Source organism: Mustela nigripes, chromosome 10 (genome assembly GCF_022355385.1).
Source record: "Mustela nigripes isolate SB6536 chromosome 10, MUSNIG.SB6536, whole genome shotgun sequence".
NCBI lineage: Eukaryota > Metazoa > Chordata > Mammalia > Carnivora > Mustelidae > Mustela > Mustela nigripes.
In genome coordinates, this window is record NC_081566.1 from 53,886,767 (window position 1) to 53,909,861 (window position 23,095).

The 23,095-nt window shown below is 35.5% G+C and overlaps 1 protein-coding gene across 2 annotated transcripts in view; it reads left to right on the plus strand.

Annotated features, from left to right (window-relative positions):
- Positions 1-23,095, plus strand: part of SPATA17 (spermatogenesis associated 17) — a 178,562-nt gene that overhangs the window by 85,150 nt on the left and 70,317 nt on the right. For both annotated transcript variants that reach the window (XM_059414112.1, XM_059414111.1), the window contains 2 exons: positions 8,466-8,669; positions 15,257-15,405. In XM_059414112.1, coding sequence (XP_059270095.1) covers positions 8,466-8,669; positions 15,257-15,405 — 353 coding nt within the window. The remainder of the gene's footprint in view (positions 1-8,465; positions 8,670-15,256; positions 15,406-23,095) is intronic.

Consider the following 23,095-nt stretch of genomic DNA (forward strand, 5'->3'; position numbering starts at 1 on the left):
AAGTTATTTAAAGTTTCTGTTCCTTTGAACATCTTGCTGTTTTCTGGAATGCCTTCCCTCACCTTACACACCAAGCACATCTCTGCTCAAATACCAGCCATCCTAACCCCACAGAGAAGTCTATTCTCAGTATAAGTATTTATACATATCAATGCTAATTTCAGTATTTTATAATTATTTGTAAACTGTCAATGCTGTGACTCAAATGGAAAAACAGGAATCAAAGCCAAATCTGGAGAGTGCCAAGGCAGCAGATAGAGGAGGGGAGGAGGTAAATGAAGCTGTATTGAGGGGGTAAGGTAGGTTGCTACATGTTGGGGAAAGGAACAGGCCTAGAAAAATTTCCTAAGCAAGAAAATAAGCAGTTTTCATCCAGTCCTTGTAGGATCAGTAGAATAGTACTTAAACATTTACAAGGAAAAAGATTAAGGAATTGTTTAGGGGGGAAGATTTCCCAGAAAGTATTATACATGGAGTCTTCTCTTAGAAATTCTTTCAAAATACAATATAGTTAAAGGGAAATCCTGGTAGGATTTGGGAGCTGGATAGAATGTTCTTTAGTCCCGAGAATTTCTTAGGCATCATGATATTGCTGTATTTTAGAAGACTCAAATTAGTCTCCATTTCTTTTTCGTTCCTCACATTCAATGAATTACGATGTGATTTGTGCCACAAGAACACAGTTTGCTTCTGTGGAGGTCACCTGTCACCTTCTAATTACCATGCCAGTTGTGCCTTTTTGTCCTCATGCTGTTCCACCTCTCCTGAGCTTCTGACACTGCTGACCTCCTTCATGAAGCGGTCTTCTCCCTTGTGTACTGCCTCTGCTCCCTCACTGTTTGCTCTTTTGAGTGTCCTTCATGGGCATTTCTTCTCCCACTTATTTCTTGTATGTGCACACTCCTAAGACTGTTCCCCTGAATTCCCTGCATGCTTTCCCTCAGTGACCCCATCCATTTTCAGACCTTCAGATATTTTTATTCAGAAAACACTCCAGTCACTAACTATGTCCTCATTCCCAAGTTCCAGACCTACTATTACAACTATACACTGGACCTTTCAACCTGGATTTTTGGGAGCTCAGTTCTAGTAACTCCAAAACAGGTGATACTCCTGTGTAACTATTCCTCTTTCTACCTTCTCTGCCTGGGTTCTAAGCCCAAGTTTTTCTGTAAGTCCACATTCTCTTATGTTCTTTTTAATAAACATTATGATCCATGTCTTCTGATTTTGTTTCTATAGAATGCTCCCTGTCCATGTCACTCTTCTGTTTCCACTCTTCTTTCGTCTTACCTTTCAATAAGCAGTCTTCACCTCCTTTACAGACTTTTGGTCCATTTCACTTATTCATTCACATAAGCATGGATTGATTGTCTACCCTGCACCAGGTATTGAGATAGGTAATGTTCCATGTTTTTTCACCTCTCTAGATTCCCAAGAATGGAATTGTTGTATTATATACTAAGCATATGTTCACCTATTTTTATAGGCTTTTAAAAATTTGAGCAGTTTTGGGTTCACAACAGATTTGGTCAGGAAGTTGCCATACATTCCTTACCCCCACACATCATTATTACCCAAAGTCCATAGTTTTACATTAGTCACTCTGGACATCATTTCTGAGGGAAAGTTGGATGTGATCCTTGTCTTTGTGTCCTCTGTTGTTAAGGTGGTTACCACCTCTGCTTCTCACAGATTTCCTTATCTTTGATTCTTAGAAGTTTGAATATGATATGCCTCTCTATATGTTTGTGTGTTTATTTGTCATTTCTTTTACTTGGTGTATTCGCTGAGCTTCTTGGATCTGCGGTTTAGTGTCTGGTATTAATTTGGGGGAATATTCAGTCATTATTACTTCACATATGTCTTCTGTTACTTTCTCTCTTCCTTCTAATGGGTTACCATTATGTACATGGCATATACATTTTGAAGTTGTCCTACCTTTCTTGGATATTGTGTTATACATATATTTAAACATTTATTTATTTTTATTTGGGAGAGAGAGAGAGCACGAAGGGGGAAGGGCAGAGGAGAGGAAGAGAGAATCTCAAGCAGACTCTGCATGGAGCACAGAGCCCAACTTGAGGCTCGGTCTCACAACCCTGACATCACGACCTGAGCTGAACCAGGAGCTGGATGCTGCTTAACCATCTGTGCCACCCAGGAACTCCTGTTCTGTTACATTTTATCAGACTTTTTTCTTTGCCTTCCCATTTTGGAATTTTGGAATTTTCTATTGACATATCCTCAAACTCAGAGATTCTTTAATCAGCCATGTCTTGTCTACAAATAAATCCATCAAAAGCAGTCTTCATTTCTGTTACCATGTTTTTGATCCCTGGCATTTCTTTTTGATTATTAGAATTTCCATGTCTCTGTTTTAATTGCCTACCTGTTCTTGCCTGCTATCTACTTTATCTGCTAGATCCTTTAACATGTTAATCATAGTTGTTTTAAATTTCTATACCGATAATTCTAGTGTGCCTACCATATCTGAGTCTGGTTCTGATGCTTGCTCTGTCTCTTTTGTGGTTTTCACCTGTGTTTTCATGGAGTTTCTGTAGGTCTGCTTCAGACTTCTTCCTAAATTTACCTTCTAAGGGAGAACGTGAAAATCAATAGATTTCCATTTTATGTAGAATTAATTGTAATTTGCAGCCTTCTGGAGTTTGGCCCCAGTTTATTTTATAAGCTCATCTCTGACTGTAGCTTCATACGTAAACCCACCAGTGTGATATTCACTGAACAACTGCTCTGTGTTTTACCACGAATATGTTTGTCTTTATTTTTACCCTCCCCTTACCCTGAAATGCCTTTCTTCCCTTTTTATTGCCAACATCCTACCCACCTTTAGAAGAAAGTCAAATATTTTTTCCACAGTTTTCTAAAAGATGTATATAGTTGTACTGTAACCTCTGCTATAAACCTCTTTTACAACAGTAATTAGTGGGTACTTACTACAGACTGGTTATGTTATTGTCAGTCACAAAATTGCTGTCCTGGCTCTCCCCTCACCCACCACTGAGAATGGTTTGGTGAAAGGGTTCACTTTTCATTCATCTGTACCCACTTTAGATCCAGTAAAGTGTTTCTAAGTTACTAGGTGCTAAATATTTATTGAATTGAATTAGCATATAGAGGATGGTGTTTTATTTAAATTTCATTGTTTTAATCAATACTGAAATATTTTAACATGTGATGCTAGTGATTAGGATATCAGAATGATCATAAAAGTCATTTGTTAAACTAATGAAGCCAGCTACCTCAGGGATCTTCATTTAACATGACCCTACTCTCTACTTTGACTCAGAACAGTTAAGAATTCAACTTCTTCATTGAAGTCACAGAAAAACATCTGTAGTTAGTAATATTTATTTTCTTTGTTAATGTTGCTTTGTATAGATAAGTTTTATACCAGATACATTCATTGTGAATCCCAAGTGTTTCCATGAAATCCTTCTTTGTTCTGGGATACAGTATCGGAGGGTTAACATGGCGGTTGTCTGAAATGCGTGTGGAAGCAGAACTGTGGTGGTGAGAAATGGCCATGTTTCCTTTTAGTTCTCAGCAAGAGTAATTGAATGTGGAATATCTTACTAAACACTGGACTGTGACAGTGTGTTAACACTCTGACTATCTCCTAACAGCAGGGCAATTATTTGCTGAGTGGGATTTTTATAAATCCCCTGGCCCTAGTGTGTCCTGATAATTATGATGAAGTGCGTTGGTCAGTGTTGATTCAGCAGTCCCTACCCTCACAAATACTTTATTCACAGTTCTCTGGCCCACTTTGACTTTCCTCGTTAGTAGAGATCTTTACTGCTCTTCTCTGCTGGCTTGGTGTCTCGTTTTTAAAATAATTTTGATTAAAGCTTAGAATCCTGAACATATTTTAATCAGCCCCCCCTACCTTTTAGAACTGTGTATCTCTCCTAGTATTCACAAATTCTGAATCCTGATGCAAGAAAATATTTCTTGATTTTTTTTCCTTTATGTGGCAATCAGCTCCTGTTTGCAGTGTGATTGACATTTGCAAAAGTAGAACTTGAATCCTCCCACCTATCCTGTATACGTCATAGTTCCTCATTTCTGAGTGAGCAGTTACTTGGAAATTATGAGAGATTTTTATTTCTCATATGGTAAAATACGGAAAGACTAACCATTGGGCTTTGGGAATTATTGGTGTACAAAATCGTGTTTCAGATTCTTTTCATTTTACAGCAACTTGTCTTAGAAGTAAACCTCAATAACAAAGAAAAGAGGGGAGAATTAGAATATAGTTTCCCCCAGGCAATTACAAAATGAAGGTCTGTGGATGAGTGGAAAATGACCGTAAATACATTCTCCATGAAATAAAACAGTAGATGCTCCAAATCCGCCATCCATTTGCTTGTAAACCAATTGCATTTCTGAAGTACTTTCCCATACAATACTTGTAAGTCTAAGGAATAAAAACTGAGAAGAAAAGAGCAACTGATAGATTGTTAGAAATATGGAATGGTTCAAAATATTAATGTAATGCTAAGGGTGACTGGGTAACAAATGGTACATTTGCTCGTTGCTCAACCTGACATAATTAATATTCCAGGTCATGCTTAAGTTCCCATGATGGAGGGTCTGAAGGGGGGAATTCAAGAAAAATATATATCTATTATATAACTCATTGCCTTTTTTTCCCCCTTTTGACGAGTCAGAATCATAGCCTTTAAAAAAATCGTGCTTTCACACCTCATTTGCCGTATTCACCACTGGGCCACCAGTCAGCAGCCCAGCCTGATGCAAAGGGGGTCAGTGAGAAGCTATTAGCAGAGTCCTCTCCCGAGATTTCTTGGGTCTTATTGAGTTGAATGTTAGCATGACAGTACTGCAAATAACTCAGTTGTAGGCTTTTTTTTTTTTTTAAACAGTTAGCACAGATTTCCCAGTAGTGTTGGTCACTCTAGAAAATTATTGCTGAAAATGAAGTCCCAAAAGCTAGCTTGGCAGTAGCCCTTCTAAGTTGTGAAAAATGTGAAAACTGAAAAATATGTCATGGCCCCTTAGGATTAACTTTGTCTTTTGTGACTCATAGTAATATTTTGAAAAATCAACAACAAGCCATTATTCACAAGTGGCTTACAAATGATAAAATGTAGCAATTGAGACAATAGTAAGTTAAGATTGTTTTATTTACTTAAAGAAGTTATAGCTAAATGCATACTGTATCAATATAAATAAATAGGGTATTTGCTTGCAGTCAGATCGAGAGAGGGCTGGACCATTTTCATTGACGTAAGTTAGCAACTGTATTAAATTAATTTCTAAAATAACTGACACCTTGAAGATTTTAAATGATACATTTTAAATTCAATTAAAATATATTTTCTACCTATATTTGATTTAAATTGCAAAGAGAATACACATGAGGAGGTCTCTATATAGGTTGCAAAATATAATTTAAGAAAGCTATCATGTCTACTGATCTATTTGCATTTCCCATCTAGCCTATGTATACATGTGCATGCAAATGTGGAAGGAGACCAAAGAAGATTTCTAATGGGGTAAAGTTAATGGCCGGTAGCAGTTATTCAAATAGATAGATATTTTTAACTGATAAATTATAATCTAGTTAAATTGTATGTATTTTACTATTTTAATCTGCAAGGTTGTGGAAATGATTAACAGACTTAAGTCAGCTAGATCATCCCTAAATAGGATGGCATACTCCTATCTTTTTCATAGACTATGGAGATTTAGTTATATTTGTGTCAGAATAGTATTTTTAATGTAATATTTGTTGGTTTTCTTCTCATTATGATTGATAGATTCTCATCATAGAAATTCACCCTAAAAATCATCTTAAAAATTATCACCCACTTCAAAATTACACTAAGAACTATTTTAAGTATATGTGTCCATACTTTTATTAACATCATTTAAACTGATATGCATCTGCCTTGTTTGATATTTGGTGTTATTGTGAGAGAATATTAGCATGATGTTAAATGTGGTTTATACAATTGCCTGTAATGTTTCAATACTTTTTTTCTTGTATAAATTATTTAGGGGAAAAATCCCAAAGAAAACCCAGTTCAAAAATATTTTTAAAAGATATGTAAGTGGACAAACCATAAGTGACTCTTAATCTCACAAAACAAACTGAGGGTTGCTGGGGGGAGGGAGTTTGGGAGAAGGGGGTGGGGTTATGGACATTGGGGAGGGTATGTGCTTTGGTGAGTGCTGTGAAGTGTGTAAACCTGGTGATTCACTGACCTGTACCCCTGGGGATAAAAATATATGTTTATAAAAAATAAAAAATTAAGAAAAAAAAAGATATGTAAGTGGATTTACAATTGGCTTTATCTAATAAAATTCAGTTGAGTTGAAGGTGACTCAAATGGGTCTTTGATAATTTAGTTCTAGATCACAGTGTGTTTGGAAGCACAGCAAAACTGATATAGTAATAAAGAGAAAAGGGGTATAATCTGTAATTCTTTGAAAGAAGTTGATAAGATTTTAAAATAAGCCTCAAACATTTTCCTGCGATCTTGATTTGGCTTTGGAAAAGAAAAGTAAAATAGAGGCTTCACGGGGCCTTCTGCAGGATGCTTTGTTTTTGAGTGTCTGCTATGTGCCCGGGACTCCAGAATGCCATAGGGATACAAAAATACCTAGAACAGAGGCCCTGTGCTCCAGCTGCTTGTTTAGGGAAGGTTGATACACACAAAAATAACTGTGAAACAACATAGTGGGGTAGGTAGGAACTCTGACAGAGTTGTCCCAGGCTCTTAATGGAGCATTAGGGATAGGACACTGAATCTAGACTCTGTTGGTATTAGAAGAAAGTTAACATTTAATTGAAATATTAGGCCAGAAATATAAAATTTTCTTTTTCTTTTTCTAGATTTTATTTATTTATTTATTTATTTGAGCAAGAGGGAGAGAGATCACGAGAAGGCGGGAGGGATGGAGGGAGTGAGAGAGAAGCAGATTCCCTACTGAGCAGGGAGCTGGATGTGGGACTAAGTCCCAGGACCCTGAGATCATGGCACCTAGACGTCCCAAGAATATAAAACTTTCTAAGATAGTTTTTCAAAGACAAGGATCTTAGGTAATCATAATACTTTGGAACTGCTGATTCCATCAGTAAATACAGTGACCAGAAAAATCTCTGCATATAATGGTAGCATAAGAGAAAGGCACATTTTAGGAAAAATATATGGGTTTAATGGATACATTCTTTACCTTAGTCCAGAGAGTCTACATGGGAACCAAATAAATCATACTCTCCTTTAAAATATAATTTTTCTGGGGCACCTGGGTTGCTCAGTTAGTGAAGCGTCTGCCTTCGGCTCAGGTCATGATCCCAGGGTTCTGGGATTGAGCTTGCGACCGGCTTCCTACTCAGCCAGGAGTCTCCTACTCCCTCTCTGTCTGCCCCTCCCCCTCAATTAAACTAATAATCTTTATAAAAGTAAAAAATAACTTCCTTATGAGTATGAATTTGTATGTATGAAAAGAGTATCAAAATATGGTTGTATGCTGTTTGTATACTCAGACACCACTGAATTTTCAGAAAATGAATATCTGCTAAACTTGAATTTAACATTTGTTATATTACATCTTTTGAACCTCTATTGCATAGCAGGTGCATGCTAACAAAGTTGACTTTTGGTATAATATGTGACAAGATCAGCGAAAGAACATTAATGATTGATATTGACACTACTAATATGACACTACAGAAATACAGTACCTAATATAAAATACCAGTTTATTATTTTTTTTAAGATTTTTATTTTATTTTTTTGTCAGTGAGAGCACAAGCAGGGGAAAGTGCAGAGGCAGAGGGAACAAGGAGCCTGATGCAGGGCTCAATCCCAGAACCCTGGGATCATGACCCAAGCAGAAGGCAGATAGTTACGCAACTGAGCTTCCCAGGCATCTCCAAATTTGATTATTATTTTAAGGTAGAGAACTTGAAATAGCTGCTGTTAAATAGGGTGTATAATGTGTAATCATTAAAGCAACCAAGTATTTATTGAGTGCATATTTTGTGCCTGAAACTGGTGCAAGCATTGCATATTTGAGTTTGTGTGAGTGAATGTGTGACTTATGGGTAGGATTAAATATATATACACATAGTTAACAGAAGGAATGATTTAAGGTCCTTCTGCAATTTTTTTTCCTAAAAATAGTTATATTAAATGTGCCATATATGCCAGGTAGAAGCTATTGCTTAGTGATTTTTAACATTTTTAGTCTTTAAATATGAATGACTCTGAAATTGTTGTCTGGAGTATAGACAAAGTGAGTATTTTGTAATCTCCATAGATGAATTTAAAGCCAGCCTCTAGTTAAGAATTAGAGTTCTACTTAAAAATTGTCCTTAAACATATGAAAATTTTTATGATACAACTTCATCTTCCTTTTATTTCCTGTGAAAAGTTAAAAATAAAAATAAAAATTATGTTCTTTTCCTTCAGATTCCAGGTATATACAATTCACCATTCAGAAAAGATCCTGATCCCTGGGAGTTGCGATTACAAAAGGCAAAGCCTTTAACATCCCAAAGGTCTAAAGTTAAAGACAAGCACTGGGTCAGCCCGAACAGTTGGCTGGAGTGTACGAGTGCCCGTTCCTTTCCTCGATCGGAAGTTCTGCCACCCATTGATAGGAAACAATGTCAGGTATTCATTAGTCCTATAGAAGAATTCTGTCCATGATTGTATTCTTGCTGTTTTTTTTTTTTTTTAAGTTACTGTTTTGTCTTTGTGACAAGAAAAGAAAATTATTTTTTATGGAATCTAATTTTAAATAATAAATATAAGGTATGTTGAAAATATGTATGAGGGAAGTCATCAAATAATTCTATGGTACTGAATTTTATTACTTGAAATATGAAGTTAAAACGTTAAGATTCTTGGCTAGGATCTAGCCTTTTTCTTTACAAACATTGTTCTAACAGTACTTCTTATAACATGTTGCTTGACAAATAGTGATGTAATATCAACTTAACTTCTCATCTGATGATTCCTATCTAAGTACAGCTGTAAACATAATTTAAAAGTATGAGTTTAGGGAATTACGGTGGACCCAAAACAATGCAAGAATCAGGCAGAGACCAAAAAAAAAAAAAAAAGAAGAAAGAAAGAAAGAAAAAGAAATCTTCCCTGTGGGTTGCTGTAGAGCTGGAGTTGCAAACGACTTCCAAGGCTATACCATGGAGTGGGTTGTATTGCGTGATGATAGGCCCTTTCCCAAAGGCCCCAGTGAGCAACAGTTCTAGCATCTCCATTGATACTTAACCTGGAGTAGATAGCTGCCACCAGGGGGCATCGACCTAGGGTTGGGTTGATTTGGGTTCACATGGCCAGATTCCCAGAACTCCCATCTAGTAGTTCCCTAAACAGGCTTTCCTCTGTATATCTTTTGCTATGTAATAAATAACTTGAAAATTTCTGTGGGTCTGTGTTGGAGGTCCAGTTTAGGTGAGAGCCTCTGACTCAAGATCTGTCATGAAGTTGTCGTCAAGGGTCAGGCAAGGCAGTGATTTTATGTGAAAACTCAGCTGTAGGGAAGAGCAGGAGGATGAGGAGAGCCAATGGTTGCTTGTGGTCATAGCTTAGTCCCTTCTCGCATTGGCCTCTCTACAGAGCTGCCTCCCTGGTAGCTGACTTCCCTCAGGGTAGTGATCTAACCAAAAGTTAGAGACTTCTCAAGACAGAAGTCACAGTCTTTTTATGACCTCATGCCATAAGTGACCTCCTATTATGCCATATTTTGTTTTTGAGAAGTGCTTAAGTCCAGTCCACACAGGGGTTTGAATCCTAGAAAGTGGGATCGTTGAAGGTCATTTTAGAAACAGGTTTTCACAACCCCAACCATTTCATCAGCTTGCTAAACACAAGTTCATCTATGCCATAAAGTAACTTCCACTTTGCTGTAATTATTTGTGATGTTGTGTATTCACTTTCTATAATTGGGTCTTTTATTCCCTTTATTTGTGCATTTTTTTGCTCTTTTAAAACTACTAATCGATAATACTATTTTTTAAAAAATACTATTAACTGATGGCTTATACTATATTATAGAAAGAACTTAAAAAAAAAAGCTATCCAAAAAAACATAGAAGTTGAGAGTGTCCCCTCTTTCTGAAATAAAGTGGGAGTGTGGGGAGAATTGAGCAAAGGAACAAAAGAGAGATAATTGGAAATTTTTTAGTTTATTTTGGAACATATCTTCATAGTATGGTTTCATTATTCTTTTCAAAATATAGGTTATACCAATATTCTAATAAAGACATTTAAAATAGTTTTTAAAAACAAATATAACATAAATTTTATATTCTAAGTAACTGAATTTTTACCATTTGAATTATGCATATTACTGTTTAGGTTGATGCAAGGAAAGATTTTACATGATACCATCAGAATAAGCAATTCAGTTTATTATTTTATAAAGAAGATAACTATAGTATCTCTATTGCTTGTGTATTAAGTATTCAATGATTGCTAAGGTATCAGATATAACATTGTATATTTGAATACTTAATAATCCATATTTTATGCTGTATTCAATGAGATAGCTATTGGTAATACATGGAACTCATAGAGTAATTCTGAATGAACTTCTTAGGAAACAGTATTGATAAGACACAGGTATATAAATGTTTCTGAATTAGAGACAGTCTAGAAGTCATCCAGACCAAACTGCCATACTGTATAATATTCACATTAACCATGGACATTTAATATCATTTTATATGAGTTTTATAATACTTATAGTTCATATTAACTGTACTGCTTTGCTTTTTTAATGCTTTTATTATATGGCTTATTTATACTAGTTTGTATTCACTCTTCATTTCTATTAATGTACTTTTCTCAATACAGTCCCTTTAGTACTTACATGGTTTCCCCTTCCATAGCATTCTATTTATACATATATGTATTTAGTATTTATGGAATGCATATGGAAGATATATACATGTAGGTATATACAGGATATATGTGAATAATATATATGGACAGTTTTTAACCATATGTAATATACATGTAAAAATGGTTATATTTATTTATATGGAAGATGTATATACATATATTTATGTAATATAGTAAATAAATATAACAAATGGATAAATACATCTGGAAAAAATATATATGTGATCGAGGTGTTTTCCAGCACCAACAACTAATTCTTTGATTCTGTGAATACCATTTAGTATCTAACAATTCAAGCCAGTTCTAACACTACCAGGAGTTCGTGCAGACTCTGCAGCTTAAGGGCCTAACCCCACACAACTGTTCTTCACGTCACATAGCGGTAGCAATTTCTGGGGCTCCTGTACTTCTTACTGAGCTGCCTGTAAGTTGAGGGGTCCCATGACCCCATCCTAAACTTTGATAATTTACTAGAATGGTTCACAGAACTCAGAAAGTCATTTTATTTCCATTTCCTGCTTTGTTATAAAGGATAAAAATAAATAGCCTGGTGAAGAAGAACATAGAGTGAGGTCTGAAAAGGTCCAGGGTGCACAGGCTTCTGTTCTCAGGGAGATGGGATATGTCTGTTTCCTGGCATGTGGATGTGTACGCCAGTTGAGAAGCCCATCAGATCTCTACGATTTTTTTATAAAGCTCAATCTCGAGCTCCATTACCTTTCCCTGGAGATCAGAAGCGGGAGCTGGAAATTTCAACCTTCTACTCATTTGGTCTTTCTGGTGACAGGTTTCATCAAGAGGCTTCTGGGGGCCCAACCTAAATCACCTCATTAGCATAATCTCAGCTATAACCTTGTTGTCAATAACAAAGGCATCATTCAGGAAATTCCAAGCAGTTTAGGTAGGAGTTCTATGCCAGGAATCAGTGACAAAAGCCACTAGATTGTGATTTTTTTTTTTTTTTTTTTTTTTTTGGTTTTTAAGTTTTTATTTGTTGGAGAGAGTGAGAGAGCCCACCAGAGTGAAGAAGGTCAGAGGGAGAAGCAGACTCCCGCCGAGCGGGCAGCCTGATAGGGGACTTGATCCCAGAACTCCCGGCTCATCACCTGAGCCGAAGGCAGATGTTAAACCAATTGAGCCACCCAGTTGCCCCTGTATTTCTTACTATATCACAATAGTATATATGTGAAGACACATAGAAAATATTATATACATTCATATAATGGTACATGTGCATATATACATGTGCATATATACATGTGTATGAAAGACTTTATGTGTGTGTAGATATGTATACATATGCAGATATTTGCAGATATACATACACGCATATGTACATATACCCTCATACATGACCTTTATCTAGCATACCACAAAATGATGATCTTGTTCATTTTCTTCTACTTTTCTGCCCCTTCTTCCTTTTCCTCTCTTCCCTTGTTCTTTTTCTCTTCCTTTTTTTCCGGTCTCCTTCATTCCTGTCCCTGGTCCTCCTCCCTCTGCTCCATATCATTTTAATCTTCTCTTCCTTCCTTTCCTTTTTTTCCCTTCCTGCCTTCCCATTCTTCCTCAGCCCATCAAGGAAGCCAACTTCCTTTGGCTTCTCTCCTCACTTTCTCTCCTTCTTTTTTTTTCCTCCTTTCCATTTTTGTTTTTACAGAATGGGATTTTTAAGTTGTGGCTTTATTGGACTGAACCACATTTCCTATATGTTATCTAATAATGTTAAAGGTACATACATCATTAGGGAGATTTAAAATTATATATGCTATACTATAAATGGTAATTATATTCTGATGGTCTGTCTGTGCTCAGGAGGGAAATTTCTTAAGTGTATGAGGCAATCCTGGGAGTTTAAAACATAACTTTGTTATTATTTAAGCTTTGAGAAAATTTAAAAAATATACGATGACTATAAAATAACATGGGTCTTTAAAACTATAGAAGAACATAAATATATCTGACCCTTGTACTTCAGATTTGGTTGGATGCAAATAAAGTAAAACTTTGGAAAACGATAGTTAAGTGTCAAAGGAGACTTACAGATTCAGGTTGAGTTTAGGCATTTTAGGTATTAATGTTTGGAAATGAGTACAAAGAGCAGATCTGAAGTTTGAAGCTATGTCCAAAATCTGAGGCTCCATGTCACCCCAGGTATGATCAATATTCAGATCACTTGAGATCTTTTCTCAAGTGATTTGTCAACAGAAATACAAATTAACAGAAGCTTTGGCGTAGGAAAAGCTTGACGGTTAATGTCGTTTGCTAACCAGGGAGAAGTTTGTTGAGCTCAAAGGCAAGACACTCGTCTAAGTGTCTAAGATATGTGTGGACCAGGCACTGAGAGATAGAGAGATGGATGTGATTACGAATTATGGAGGATTAGGGTCACAAAGATTATACTGAAACCAACAGGAAGACTGGGTCTATTTCCATTCTAAATTTTGCTGCTTGAATACGGCTCCTCCTTTTTCATTTCCTAGTTTCTTTGGAAATAGTAAGTTCCAGAACAAGTAGTAGAGTAAGTCACAAATGGATATGTGTTACACTGATACACCAACAAAGTTTAGAAGATAGAGCTTGGCCACTTAGAAGACTATCCCTCTTTGTGAATGCAGGTCCTTGTGAATGCAGGTCCTTGTGAATGCAGGTCTTTCAAAGTCCTGGCCTTGCATCATTCCTCATATATCTGATGCTGCTATTGTTCAAAACCTTCCTCAAACTTCTCTTCGAACTAATAATGAAAAAAAAAAAAAAAGCCAGGGATATCATTTGTGAATGTTTAGTATGTTCTCAGTACAATGCTAACAGTGTTACTTACATTGTCTTTTATATCTTAAGAGCACTTTCGTGAGATAATTTTTATTCCATTTTACACATAAGGAAAAAAGGTCTAAAGGAGTAATTTCCCTCTGATAACATAACCATGTATTATGTTTTAAACCATAGAATTTCTCAAAGTAAAACATAAAGAATTTGTAAAAAAAAAAAAAATTATTGATTTCTTAATAGTGAACTCAGAATCATGTTACTGTATCTTTAAAAAGTAAAGTTCCAATAAAAATCCATTAACTACTTTCAAATATAGCAATCCTCCTGTCCAGCTGTGAAAAGTACTAGATGATACTTATTTGCCATTTGTGTTATTTACGGTCCATGACTTTTATGGTAACTGGTTCCTATTATTGGTTTCTATTAATGTAAAACATAAGTGAACATAAATGAGGCGTGAATCATTTCTTTTTATTAGCCCCACAGTCTTCACTCAGTGCTTGCAGTAACTCCAGCTGTGTCTTGTTAGTGATAACCTATTTAAAGAAGAGATCTTTAAGGATAAGGAATATGATCAGGAATCCTTGTCCATTTTATATCACTTCTGTCCTGCACAACAATAGTGGTGAAAAAAAAAGCAACATGTAATTAAAGACATGGCAAAATCCATGGCCACTTCTGATTTGTATTGTGCTTAATATGATACTAATTAGACAACCAGTGGATTCTAGTAATTAGTATAAGTAACTACTAATTTAAAGGTAAGACATTTATAAAACACTTCACTGTTGCATCTTATGGGATTTCCTCTGTTACGTATTTGGGTCATTAGATGGTTGCTATTGTATTAGAGTTATTATGCAATAGAACTTAAAATTTTTACCAAAGAACACTTAAATTAATTAAAATTATGGCCCTCTGTGTTTTGGAGGGTCACCAATTAAATGCAGGATGAGGCATTCACTTAAAACCTTTATTTTAGTGAAAAAAAATATGTGCTATCCTATTTCTATTGATAAGAAGGCTTTTTGAAAGCAATGCTCAGAATCTTTTCTAATATTTTTACTTAAAAAGGGAGAGAATTCTTTTTAAGTTACATCAGAAACAAAGTAATACAACTACAAATTTAACAGTTCAGCATAAAAAGTATTTTGATGTAAGTAGGGAAAAATTCTGACTAATTTAAAATACTTTAATCATTTCTACTTGTGTGAGCATTTTTTGAAGATGTGATATTCTATATATTTTCCAATTCAGAGAACAGCTTGTTCTTTAAAAATAATTTGGTAGGGGTGCCTGGGTGGCTCAATGGGTTGGGCCTCTGCCTTCGCCTCAGGTCATGATCCCAGGGTCCTGGGATGGAGCCCCAATTTGGGCTCTCTGCTCAGTGGGCAGCCTGCTTCCCTTCCTCTCTCTCTGCCTGACCCTCCACCTACTGCTGATCTCTGTCTGTCAAATAAATAAATAATTTAAAAAATAATTTGATATTCATCACCCTTAATCATTGATAATATGATAAAACATCTTCCATAATAAAATATTTCCTCATTCTTTCTTGTCAGGGACCATTCCGTGATATCACTGAAGTATTGGAACAGCGCTACAAGCCTTTGGAGCCAACGTTGCGGGTAGCAGAACCAATCAATGAGTTAAATGTGGCCAGAGAGGAGTTCAGAAGACAGGAATGGATGCGAAATGTAAATGACAATATGTGAGTTCTTAGCTTAAAAAAAAAAAAATAGCTGTAGCATACATGGTAACATTTAACAAAATTTAACATTTTGTATTTCCTGATATTGTAGAGAATTTTTTATTTGTGAGAAAAGGTAGTGGCACTCTTGATCTATTCAGAAGCAACTGTTTTTCAATATGCAAATATGCTATATAATTTTATATATATATAATATATACACACATATATACAAATATATAAATAAATACACAGACATATATACACATTTATGTATGTGTATATATGTAATATATATTTATGTGTGTGTGTGTATATAATTACTCAAAGAGAATGAATGGCATTTCAAGGGGATAAGTGACTACTGTCCACGCATCTGTGAAAATAATTACCTTAATTATCTGCTGAAAGCCTATGATGCTTCTAAAATAAGATCCAGTAGAACAAAAACATTTTTCTTAATGTGGACCAAATTTAATTTGGAAAGACTGATATCAATTTAATAAATCAGGTGCAATGTAGAAGGTTAGTGTCTTTACTAAGGAAGTTATCTAAAAAAGATAAAGGAAGATCTAATAGCATATGTAATTTAAAATTATTTTATTAGCCTCACTGATTTGGGTCTCAACTCAGACATATTTCTCCAAAGCACTTCCTCTCTCTTAAGGTATTTGTTATCAATATAGTCATATACAGTTTGTAAAAAGACCATTTAAGATCTGGAATAACTTTTTAAAAGTTATTAGTGTCCTATAGTACATCTTATAATTATCTTTGTATTGTATCTTATAATAATTCTTTTAATATTTTAAATAACAAAATAATTATATTATTCTAAAAAGTTATAATTTCATAATTATAAAATATTATAAATTACTATATAATAGTCAACAACATATAGACTATTATTTTTACATAATATATAATGTGAACTAGTCATCATATTATAAATGTCACGTAATAATAATTCCAAAATATATTGCAAAGTATGTTTTATTATGTAAAGAAACTAGAATTACCTCTCATCCAGCACGGTGGACTTTGGATCATTTGATAAGTTAGGAGGGATATATAATGTGCATAATTTTAATCATGCATTTCTGAAAAGTCTCTTTGAAAATAAAAATTTCCACACAAACTCAGATGAAAGAAAATTGGCATGCATCTCAAGTAATTTTTGTAATTTTTTTTATTTTGTAGCAATTACTTGACATGAAATAATTACCTATAGAGAATTCCATACCTTTTTCAATAATTGACAGTGACCCAATGTGTGGTGAATAAGAAATGAAAAACATTTATTTCCAGTTGGTTTTGGGGCGGTAGATCTGTTTTACCAAAGAGATTATGGAAGATTAGTGCTGCTCAGACTTAGTTAAGAATTATTTTTGTTTTCAATGATGCAAACAAAGGTTTATGAAATAACAAGATTAACTGCTCAAATAATTGGCCGCATTTCCATATTTCTACGGAAATCACTGTGCAGATCCAGAAGTATCCTTTTGTAGTGTCTTCCTTGATAAGCTTGGAGGGATGAGAGATCAGTATTCTCCCTGAAGAAAGGTGTTCCACTTGTACTTTCTATGGAACACTTGTGAATATCTTCAACCTCTATGGATACCAACGCTGATGACCCTTTACCCTGAAACTTTCAGATTGAAGATGCGTCTAGGATTATCAGCCAACCCAACAGGGAATACTCAAGAAGTTACTTAAAGATTTGGACCTTTATGTTTTTATGTTTTTAGTAAGGGGACTAAGCAACTGGTTTTAGCAACTGGCCTATGGATAAATCCTTTTTTTTTTTTTTTAAAGAATTAAAGCAGTGATATTTTGTAGCAGCTTCTAAAACAATTTTGGTTTTCATATATTACATAACAGTTATATCTTGTGAGGCAAAAGAACTGTTAGAAATTTAGGTTGTATGTATTTACAGATAAGAATTCTGTGATAGGAATTAGGAAAAAAGTATTCCCTAACCACAGAGATGCATAGTTTTTTTAATGCAGAGGATCCTGTCTACATTAGAGGCCTTAAAGCTCATCTTACTACATCTGCAACAGTCTTATTTCCAAATAAGGAAAACAAGCATAGGAAGTGGGACAATATTTTACACATTGAGTATGGATTCCAGGGGGTTTTTTGGAAGTATTTTGGAGCTCTATTTGTTTGTTCTTTTTCCTGAAGAAACTTACTCCAGTTTCATTTTTTCCTTATTCATATGTCTATCTTTGTGAAACCAGGAAATTAAATAAGCAATTAGTAAATAATTGCTAAGTAATCTTTATGTGAGAAGCTCTCAGCCAGATACTGTAAGAAATATACAGAGGTATTCATTGATTTAACAAATGCTTGCATATCCAGAAATGTTCTAGACTCTTGGGATTTAGCAGTGAATAAAATAGACAAATTCTCTGCTCCCATAGAACTTCTACGCTTCTGCCTTTAAACCAAATCAGAAAAACTAGTGAAATTCTGAGTACAAATTGCCATAGATAAGCACTTGAAAATCATCAAATGTGTATTGAAGACAGTGTCATGATTTTTTCTTTTATTTATTTATTTATTTTTTCAATGTAGCATTTGCTCTTATCACTGCTGGTCTAGGAAGGTGTTCTTCAAAGAAATGACTGAATTGGTTCTGTGAAAGATGGTTTAGATTTGATAAAAGATAAAGGCAGATTGATGGTATGAAAAAAAAAAATGACAGTAGTTAAAAGTTCACTGAACAATGCGAAGACCCAATATGACAGAAGCTAATCTTGTGGGAGGCAGTAGAAGGAGAAAGTGGGCAAGGCTTCAAGGCCAAGAATTGGAGTTTATCTGTAGATAATGAAGAATTAAGTTTTTTGAGTAAGAGGACCTCATAGAAAGAATATGTATTGGATTGTGAGACAGGTGTATTTGAGAAGAAATGTGCTGGAAGGAAGGAAAACCATGAGGAGAATATTGCAATACTTTGGTGAGAGGTAATGGGAAAGAGCTAAGGTGATGGCAGGGCTCAGCCTTCAGCTCTTTTCTTTACCTTCTTCTTCTCTATGTAACCTGTGTGAGTGTTTGCTTCTGATTGAGAGAGAGACTTCAACTCCCACCTCTATGCCAGTGCGTTCCACTCTAAATCTCTGAGATCCTACTCTTAACATTCCAGATTTATCTTTTCAGTTGCCATCTTCACTTACTTCACCATATGTTCCCAACTCAGTATATCCCGCATTGGCCTGTTTCTTCTTATCTCGAATGTGAATTGTAACCAACTTTCTGCCCAGCATAGGCACTTAAAAGTTACCCTGTTATCTTTTTCCAGCATTCTCTTGGTCCTCAAATCCTGTCTAGTCTACCTTTTAAGAGTCTCTCAAATTCAGTCCCTCATCTCCATTTCTACTACTAATTTAATTTAGGCACTTACAAGTTCTTCTTTTAATTGTTATAAAAAGTTTATCTGGTCTTTCCAGTCTTTTTCCCATTCAGTGCATTTACCTCAGTACTAGAGAAATTTAAGCAAGCCATTATTCAGACAAAATACTTTTTAATGGGTTTTTATCAGTTCTAGGATAAATCTTAATTCTGTGTCACAAGGCACAAGGTCCTTCAGGATGGGGTCTAGGCCTATTTCTTTAGCCAGTCTGCCACATTTCATAAGAAACTCTGTGTGCTCCAGAGGTACCGAGCTGCTTTCATTTCTCTTTATATCCCTTGTTCTCTTCTGCTTCCATTAAGAAATTTTCTAACTCCCATGATTTACTCAATCTGAAATTCCCTTAAAAACATAAAAAAAGACTATTTTTATTTTTCAAAAAGTGGAAACAACTGAAACGAAATTTAAAATAATTTTTTTTTAAATTTTAAAAATGGAAATAGCAACACATACTTGTTTTATATTTTTTTCAGGGAACATTTTTTTTTAAAGATTTTGTTTATTTATTTGACAGAGAAAGATCACAAGTAGGCAGAGAGAGAGAGAGGGAAGCAGGCTCCCTGCTGATTGGAGAGCCCGATGTGGGACTCGATCCCAGAACCCTGATATCATGACCAGAGCCGAAGGCAGCGGCTTAACCCACTGAGCCACCCAGGTGCTCCTCAGGGAACATTTTAAAGATTATTTTTAAATGTAAAATGGAACCGTGCAAGTTACCCAGATGAAGTAGAGAAAAAAGTCATTGTTACTAAGGGTGGAAGAGCCTCACACCATGCCTTCGAAGAACTATCCAAGTAAATGTTTAACTTACCCATCAAGGTGACAGAGGTGGAGTGGAGTAGATGATCATAAGTCAGGTGGTATAGGCTGATATGGGCTTCACTAAAAGTCTTATCAGAGGGGGTAAGGTCCTATATGTTAATACCTTCTATTAGTAGTCAGTGTTCTGACTTAATACAGAGAATATAAGTATGCAGACTATAACTGGTTCCAAACTCAAATGCAGTAGAAGTCAGTGCCAGTCTGTGTTCTGGGAGGCAAAATAATGCCCCCCCCCCAACCAGCATCTACAGTCTCATCTCAGGAATCTGTGAATATCTTGTTACCTTCTATGATGAAGAGGACTTTGCAGATATGATTAAGAAGTTAAAGATGGGGAGATTATCCTAGATGATCTGGATGGACCCACTGTAATCACAAGGGTCCTTAAAAGTGGAAGAGGGAAGCAGAGAGAGATTGGACTACATGGGGGGTGAGAGTGATGTGATCTGGGAAAAACAGTTTGTCTTTGCTGCTTTTAAGTACAGAGTAGGCATTTCCAACCGAGGAATGCTATCAGCCTCCTGCAACTGAGAAAGATAAAGAAATAAGTTCTCCCCTAGAATCTCCAGAAAAAGGGGTGCCTGACTGGCTCAGTTAGTGAAACGTCTGCTTTCAGCTCAGGTCATGATCCTGGGGTCTTGGGATTCAGCCCCACGTCAGGCTCCCTGCTCAGCAAGGAGTCTGCTTCTCCCTCTGCTTCTCCTTCTGCTTATGTTCTCTCTCTCTCTCAAATAAATAAATAAAATCCTTAAGGGTGTGTGTGGTGTGAGGAATCTTCAGAAGGAATGTAGCCTTGCCAACACCCTGATTTTAGCCCAATAAGACCCATTTCAGTCTTCTGACCTCCAGAAGTCTAACGTAATAAATTTGTATTCTTTAAGCCACTAACTTTGTGGTATTGTTATAGCAGCAATAGAAAACTGCTATAGTTTGTTTATCAAATTAAGGAACTACCTTGCTATATCAGACTTTGGTGTTTAGATTAATTAAAAACCTGAACTTAACTTGATGAAAATCCTTAGATTCCTAAGGATTCGAAATTCTTCTACAGGTTGAAGGTATGGTTATTTAGAGGATGAAAAAAATATAATTGTGGCTGGAACCTCCCTATGAAGAGAAGTTCGTAATTGAATCATAGTTTAAGGATATTATATTTTAAACTTGAGGAGGCTTTCATAAAACCTGAGTATGGACCACTCAATAGCTGTCTCTACATCTTTTTGAAAATAAAAAGTCTTAATTTTCTGATAGTTATTGTAGGGGAGGTAAAACTTTCCCTCTGCCCCTTAGGGCCTTCATTTGGGCCTGGAAATTAAATTGACATAAGACAGAATAATAGGAAAAAAACACACACATTTATTAAAAATAAGTATTACGTGACGCAGGAGGAGCCCCACAAGGAAGTAAACACCCCCTAAGTGACAAGTCCTAAGTGCTTATATGTTAGCTTGTATAGCTTGTATACAATGAGAAACAGTTGTAGAAAAATAAAATGAGTGGGGAGACCAAAGGAAGACAAGAGTCATTTAACAAGTTCTGTTTTATAAAATTCTCTCGGTTTCAACTCCTCATCTCTGGGGACTAGAACATTTCTTTCCTCTTGATATGGGGAAGTCAGCTGTCCTATAGGCACGTTAAGTCCTGATTTTAAGGAAAAACAAGGGGTGGGGGATTCAGATCACATTTCTTATACCTATTCTTTTCAAGTGCCTTTAGCTCAAAATAATCCAAAGTGGCATATGGGATGGCCTCTTCTGTCACCCTCCGTTATTCAGATCAGGGGAAATGGGACACATCCTGTACACATTTAGTAGGAAAGCAAAACTAACAAACTCCATTTCTTGAACTCTGCCATTTGCTGCCACTAGTGAAAAATATTCAGCAACTGTGAATCTTACGTATCTGCCTTCATTCCCTCAGCTTTGCAACCCTGTTTAGACAGAAATCTTGATAAATAGATAAGTCATTTTTAAACCTTTTATTATTGCTTCTAATAAAGTATCATTTAATAGACAGTTACCATTGGAAAAATGCTTGGGAAATGTTAAGAAACTAGATCTAAATAATTTTTAAAAAGGGCATTTTTAAAAATGCATAGAGATGAGATCTGGTTAAATTTTTAAAGAGTAGTGATAAAGAAATCTAACATATCTCAAAACTTTTTTGACTTGTGGGATTTTCAAACACTTTAGACCTTTGTAATTTGCATATTTTCTGAACTATTATTGTATTATGATAAATAGGGATTATCATATATTTTCAGATAATGTTTTCTTAACAATTCAACTTTTATTTGTAACTCTTCCATTTATTTTAATTACTAGCACAGTGTGCAACATTTATTAATCAGCAGAGCCTTTTTAAGTTAAAATACTAAATTAGCTAACCCCATTAACACAGAATACTCCAAACAGGCAGTAATAGGAGAGGTAGTTACTGTGCAAATCGTATTAAACATGCGGGTGCTCTAGGGCACAGTTAAGCATGATTACCCTCTTTTGATCCAGTATTCCTCTGCCTCTCCCAGCTAATTTCCACTGGAAATTTACAAAGTGTTGCCTTCATTTTTCCAGCTTAATTTTTCTAATGAAGTTCTGGTACTTTATAACACTGGAGATACAGATAATAAGCCTGTGTATAATTAAGAAGTTCTAGAATTTGTCTACAAAAGAGCTCTTTATTACTTTGGCTCTCCTGTGAGAACTGGGCTCTTGTTCTGTTCACTATTTCCCTGAAAAAAAAAATTTTTTTATAAATAAATGACCACAGAATACTAGAATTCTGTTTCTGCAAACATCTAAGGCTAAAGAAGTTTAAGATTTAAAACATCAACATAATGGTGAAAATTTGGAATACTTTCAGTGATATCCTTAGAATATTAAGCATACTTTTGGTGTATGTAATTGAACAAGTCATAAAAAGACATTTGTAGTCTTTTAGTTAGGTATTTTCAGATTCTATGCATGCTTCCTAATATAATACCTTGACATATGCTAGATCAACTTTTGCCAAAGAGCTTTAGGTCAGTGGATGAGGTCCATGGAATTTCTCCTGAAAGAAGTATAGTAATTTTGTGCCATATTCAGCATTCTTGTATTGGGTATGGCTTTTATACAGCCCAGAATTTCCTGGTTCGGTTTAGTGTTTAAATGTGTGTTGGAGTCAGAAGGAACTTGAAGCCTGAAAAGAAATTTTCCAGACAGAGCAAGGGGAGCAGGGAGAGGAGGTAGCCTGTATAAAGCCATCTCTGTGTACAAAGTGTGTGGCTTCTGTGGATTTCAGCTCACCTTCTGTGGTGCCTTGTGAAGCTCAGCTCATGGCTTTGGTACCTCATGAAAGGGGGCAGAGACAGCTGGAAAGTCTGGGTAGAACCAGAGCGTAAAGGGCCATGTGAACCATGGTGAAGAATCATATAAAAGGCCTTTTGTGGTATAAAACCATCACTGGAGTGAGGGGGGTCAGATAGATTAAAAA